A 6475-nucleotide genomic window follows, 5' to 3' on the forward strand; every position below is an offset into this window, starting at 1 on the left:
TCCTTCTACACAGAACACACCCCGTTACTCCATACCCCATCCTTCTACATGGTACACAGAACACACCGTCACTCCATATTCCATCCTTCTACATGGTACACAGAACACACCCAGTCACTCCATATTCCATCCTTCTACATGGTATACAGAACACACCCAGTCACTCCATTACCCATCCTTCTACATGGTACACAGAACACACCCAGTCACACCATACCCCATCCTTCTACACAGAACACACCCAGTCACACCATACCCCATCCTTCCACACAGAACACACCCAGTCACACCATACCCCATCCTTCTACATGGTACACAGAACACACCCAGTCACACCATACCCCATCCTTCTACACGGTACACACCCAGTCACACCATACCCCATCCTTCTACACAGAACACACCCAGTCACACAATACCCCATCCTTCTACACAGAACACACCAAGTCACACCATATCCCATCCTTCTACACAGAATACACCCAGTCACACAATACCCCATCCTTCTACATGGTACTCAGAATACACCCAGTCACACCGTACCCCATCCTTCTACACAGAACACACCCAGTCACACCATACCCCATCCTTCTACACAGAACACACCCAGTCACACCATACCCCATCCTTCTACACAGAATACACCCAGTCACACAATACCCCATCCTTCTACATGGTACTCAGAATACACCCAGTCACTCCATACCCCATCCTTCTACATGGTACACAAAATACACCCAGTCACTCCATACCCCATCCTTCTACATGGTACACAGAACACACCCAGTCACTCCATACCCCATCCTTCTACATGGTACACAGAATACACCCAGTCACTCCATACCCCATCTTTCTACATGGTACTCAGAATACACCCAGTCACTCCATACCCCGTCCTTCTACATGGTACTCAGAATACACCCAGTCACTCCATACCCCATCCTTCTACATGGTACTCAGAACACACCCATTCACTCCATACCCCATCCTTCTACATGGTACACAGAACACTCCCAGTCACTCCATATTCCATCCTTCTACATGGTACACAGAACACACCCAGTCACTCCACACCCCATCCTTCTACATGGTACTCAGAACACACCCAGTCACTCCATACCCCATCCTTCTACATGGTACTCAGAACACACCCAGTCACTCCATACCCCATCCTTCTACATGGTACTAAGTCAATCTTGCATTTGTGCGATATTTCTCCCGTCTCCCTCCAACAATGCATCACATCCTAGCTGTGCTGTGGGTTCTTTCCCAAATGGTGCCCAGTTTCCTATATAGTGCATTACTTTTGGCCAGGGCCCTGGTCACTATATAGGGCATAAGGCGCCGTTTGGGACGCTTCCCACAGGAGGTTGGTGGCACCTTAGTTGGGGAGGACGGGCTCGTGGTAACGGCTGGTGTGGAGTTAGTGGAATGGTATCAAACACGTGGTTTCCAGGTGTTTGTTGCCACTCCATTTACTTCATTCCAGCCATTAGAATGCTCCATCCTCTCCTCAGCAGCCTCCTGTGTCCTCTCTATGATACATGACTTCTCTGTTCCTCCACAGGTCAGCCAGATGATATCACACCAACGGATACAGCACTTCTTCAAGCTTTTAAAGGCTTATTTCTTCTTCTCTCCTTTTAACAATTCTCTGGCTGCTGTCTCTCTCTTGTTAGACGTAAATCTCAAACGTTAGATGATCATGCAGACCCCAGGTGTGTTTGTGTGTGTGTGTGCAGGTGTTTGTGTGCGTGTGTGTCTGGTGAGAGGTTTGGAGAGACACCTTAGATATGACTCAGGCCGTCACACTGTCAGACAGACAGAACGTTGCCAGAAAAACAGACCTTGGAGCTCTGCCTCTGTCTCCATCATGTCAAACAGCAGGACAGAGAGAGAACAGTTACAAGATGAATAGAGTCAGATGGACCCCCTCACACTGAACATCAGGGGAATCGTGTGTGTGTGTGTGTGTGAATTCATCATAACTGCAGTCTGTCTGTTGGAGGGAGTGCTGCCTGCTTCACTATGCTATGGCTTTGTCTCAAATGGCTCCCTATATAGTGCCTTAGGCTCTGGACAAAAGTAGTGCACTATATAGGGAATAGAGTGTCATTTGGGATATAAAAAATATCGCCAAAGGGACGTGCCCTAGTCTCGACGGCTCATTGAGGACTCTCTTCTGCCACGGAGCGTGCCGGTGTCCGCACACCTCCCTTTATTGGGTTTTGATAGAGTTTGCAGGTTGTGTTACGGCCCAGCATCGAACCATCTCAGGGGAGCTCTCTCTCTCCTCGTAAAAAGTCATCGTTCACTAGGGCCGACCGGCTCCGGGGGAAGGAAAGATGAGAGACTGAGACGGGGGAGTGGTCCAAGCATTGCACGCACTGGGACACAGACACACATACTGCCTCCGCCATCAGGGCTGCTAAGTAGGGGCCTCTTCCCTGTCTGTCTCTCATCTCTCCTTCCACCGCAGCGGTCTGTTCATAGATACCCTAGTGTACACACACTGACACGCATGCACGGACACACACACTCCCCCTATCTCCCCCTTCCCCTCCCTCTCTCCACCCTGGCTGGTGTCTGTATGGTTTGTGCCTGGCCCACAACGCTGCCGGTCTGATAGTTTCAACGCTCCCTGGGTAAACCGTCTCGACGACGGTCTTCTAGCTTCAAGCAGCAGAAGCACTCGGTCACAATAGATTAACTCAGCCTCAGCTAGCCAGAGTGCTGGGGAACGGTGGCAGGGGGAACGTTTTAACTGTGACACATTCGCTGACTGACTGAGGTTTGGAAGCCGTCTCATTTGAGTGGCTAGTTCTCCGTGTCTAGTTCCCTTCCTCCTCTCTCTCTCTCTCTCTCTCTCTCCCTCCCCCTCACTCTCACTCTCTGTCTGTCACTCTCTCTCCCTTCTCCTCCTCACTCTTGATGGCTGGACAGAGATGTGTCCGTTCTACTCGGGCACCGACACCTACCCAGGTCCATGGAAATCCCAGTCTGTGTGTAAAACAATCAGATGGCTGGGCTCTGAATGGTGTTTCTGTGGGATAGTAACTGTGTCACTCTCCATTATGGCTGAAAGGATACCTCCCTAAGGCAGGACATAAATCACAGCGTTTTAAAGTGCTTCTCTGCGCACACACGCATATACACACATACACACACTCACCCGCCTCCCCACCTCTCTCTCCCGTTATGATTCCCAGATGAATAAACAACTCCTGCCCATATTAACCTCCTCAGAAACACTAACATTGACAGTGATGAAAGTGCCAATTATGACGGCTGTCTGTTTCCGGGGCGGGGGGGTCTCTGCCTACCACATCGTCGAGCCAGGGACTTCAGAATAAGAATCTCAATTGGCATCCTACTCCCTACATGGTGCACTGCTTTTGACCAGGGTCCACAGGGTTCCAGTACAAAAGTAGTGCACTAGGGAAAAGGATGCCATTTGGTCCGCAACTTCGGATACCTCCGAGACCGGGCTGGGCTCGCCCTGCTAACAGTACTTTGAGGGCCCGGTGGTGTTTGTGTTCATTAGACATGATAGGAGTCCTATAAAAACAGATCACTGAGCTTGTCCAAATAAACCTCCTGGTCATTCCTGGCATCTAGCGCTCATTAAACTGGGCTTGTCTGTTGAGTCCTTTTTCATCCTGCAGAGGCAGACAGTGCTAGGCTGGCACTTAACCCACTGCTCCAGAACCCCGCTGTGCTGTGTTCTGTTGTGTCCCAAACGGCACCTTGTGCCCTGTGGGCCATGGTTAAACGTAGTGCTCCATGTAGAGGATAGTGGACTCAGGCTCGGGACTCAGGCTCGGTCTCGCCATAACCCAGGCTTTATAGGAGGCCCAGCTCCTGCTCCAGCTGAACCATTCAGTTCCAGCAAGGATATCAGCTCTACATTCAATTAGGAGACACATACATGAACACACACACACACACACACACAGAACACTGACTCTAAAACATAACAGGATCTGCTCACTGTCGTTGACCCAGAAAAGTGCATGCGTGCGTGTGTGTGTGCGTGTGTGTGTGTGTGTGTGCGTGCGTGCGCTTGTCTGTGTGCGTGCGCTCGTCTGTGTGCCTGCGTGCGCTCGTCTGTGTGCCTGCGTGCGCTCGTCGTGTGTGTGCGTGCGTGCGCTCGTCTCGGTGTGTGTGTGTGCGTGCACTCGTCTCGGTGTGTGTGCGTGCGCTCGTCTCTGTGTGTGTGTGTGCGTGCGCTCGTCTCTGTGTGTGTGCGTGCGTGCGCTCGTCTCTGTGTGTGTGCGTGCGCTCATCTCTGTGTGCGTGCGTGCGCTCGTCTCGGTGTGCGTGCGCTCGTCTCGGTGTGCGTGCGCTCGTCTCGGTGTGTGTGCGTGCGCTCGTCTCGGTGTGCGTGAGCTCGTCTCTCTGTGTGTGTGTGTGTGTGAGTATGGGCGTCTCTGTGTGTTTCTATGTGTATGTGTTCGTCTCTGTGTGTGTGTGTGAGTATGGGCGTCTCTGTGTGAGTGTGTCAGCAGCCACCACAAGCCTGCCCTGCCTCTCTGCCATGTGCTACCTATTAGCCTGGTGCTGTTGATGCTAGTCTCTGCTTGTGTTGGGGAGTTTTTACAAGACATTACCGGCCAGGCTGTTACGACCTGTCAGGGGACAGGAGGTGGGGTGAGTGTCAACTCGGACCCTGACAGGGGAAGTGGAAGTGACAGGGGAAGGGGAAGTGGCATCGATGAGTGGATAGGGATCCAACTGCGGTCTCCAGACTTCCTGATGCTAGAGAGGGAGTATGGTAACCTGAGACTAGTAAGGATGTAGAGGAAGTCGGATTAAGGATAGTGAGTAGGGGTACGCTATGAGGACTCATACGAAGGCGTACACACACACACACAAAGACACAAAGGGCTAGGAAACCGAGAGTTGAGGGGAGCCCTGTGAGGCCTGAGGTGAGCTGGGTTAAGTTAAGGAAGTGATGTTGCGGTATGGTTGGTCTGTTCTGTGGTTGAAGCAGGAACAAGCTGTGATTGGCACATAGTAACAGTCCTTTGTGTTCTTGAGGAACCAGATCAGGTGTTGAGTGACAGCGACACCTCACCATGGCGGCTGGGTACACTGAATGTGTCCATCCATTTGACTGTCTATCTAGCCCCCCAAAAAATACTCAGCTCGCGATACAACGCCACATTAAACGTTTTCTCTAACCTCCCAAAAAGAGAAGAAGGGAAGAGATACAGGAAAAAGAGATGTGGCCTTAGCAAATCAAGAGAAAGAGAGCGTTCCTCTGAAAAATATTGTACTGTAATATTTTATTCAGCTCTGAATGGAGCACAATCAGGTGCAGGATGCTTTAAAACACTGGCTTGTAGAATCAGTGAGTCGTTATGAGAGGGGAAGTTTGGAGATGTTTCTGGACCGTAGGGTCATTCAATGAAGGAGAAGAGCAGGCCTGTGTCTATCTGCTGCTGATTAGCAGATAGACTCAGACTGACTCCCAGTGGAGCTTGGGGCACATCACACCAGTTCTCTTCCTCCTTCTCTTTCTCCTATTCCTCCTGTCTCTTTCTCCTCTTCCTCCTCTTTCTCCTCTTCCTCCTCCGTCTCCTCTCATCTGGTCTTCTTTAGGAACATCTTGAACGCTGTAGCGCACTGTGCTCCCATGTCATAAAACAGACTGCTCCTCCCCTCCTCTCTGTCCTCCACCTCTCTCACCCTCCTCTTTCTGGCACGTGATTGGACAATGTTTTTTATTTTGTGGAAAAAACGGCGCGTTTCCAGCAGCATTTGGAGAGGACACAGAGCCGTTAAATAGTTTGAAAAATGACTCTGAATGCGATCATTCTCGTCTGTGTCATATCGTTTCTTCTCGCTCTGCTGCTGCTTGTGAGAGTGTGAAATATGTGAGGCGCCTGAGAACTTCATTACTTTGCTCCTCGCTCTGTCTGTTGCTGAACATCAGCTAGCTAGCGTTCCCGTGGGAGCAGTCCCGACACACACACACACACACACTCACTGGTCCTCCATTCCTCTGTCCTCCTTAACATACCCCATGATTCATAGCGTCTCAGTGCGACCTCGGGACGAGCGGCGCTAACCTCCTTTAATCAGGAAGATCTATGAGCAGACTATGAGCCTTAATGGCAATTAACACATGTAGATAGAATAACGGGAGCTTAACCAAATCAAATCCATCATCAGGTACTTGAGGCAGGCACAGCCATTCATAACGTTCAGAGGAGGGACTTCCTCCCTCCTTTGTTTCTGTCTGCCTTTTCTCTCGCTCTCGTTGAAAGGGCCTCTGCGTATTGTAGGAGTTCTCTGTAGTTTGGCTGTATGCTGTTGTTAACTGCACATTGTCTCCGTGTCGGGATGTGGGCTTTGTTTCGTGCATGGTAACCCTAATCCTTCTCTTTCCTCTCCCTCTGCCCCCTCTATCGCTCTCCTCCTTTATCCCCCTCTTCTTCTTCTCCGTAGAGTCTTCTGTCTGTCCATGACA

General features: G+C 50.7%; 1 protein-coding gene across 1 annotated transcript in view; it reads left to right on the forward strand.

Moving 5' to 3' along the window:
• Positions 1–6475, forward strand: part of mpp7a (MAGUK p55 scaffold protein 7a) — a gene marked incomplete in the record, with an annotated part of 250832 nt that overhangs the window by 137527 nt on the left and 106830 nt on the right. The window contains 1 exon segment of the mRNA XM_031796379.1: positions 6454–6475. This exon segment is cut by the window's right edge and continues 110 nt beyond it. Coding sequence (XP_031652239.1) covers positions 6454–6475 — 22 coding nt within the window.

Source organism: Oncorhynchus kisutch, linkage group LG18 (genome assembly GCF_002021735.2).
Source record: "Oncorhynchus kisutch isolate 150728-3 linkage group LG18, Okis_V2, whole genome shotgun sequence".
NCBI classification, from domain to species: domain Eukaryota; kingdom Metazoa; phylum Chordata; class Actinopteri; order Salmoniformes; family Salmonidae; genus Oncorhynchus; species Oncorhynchus kisutch.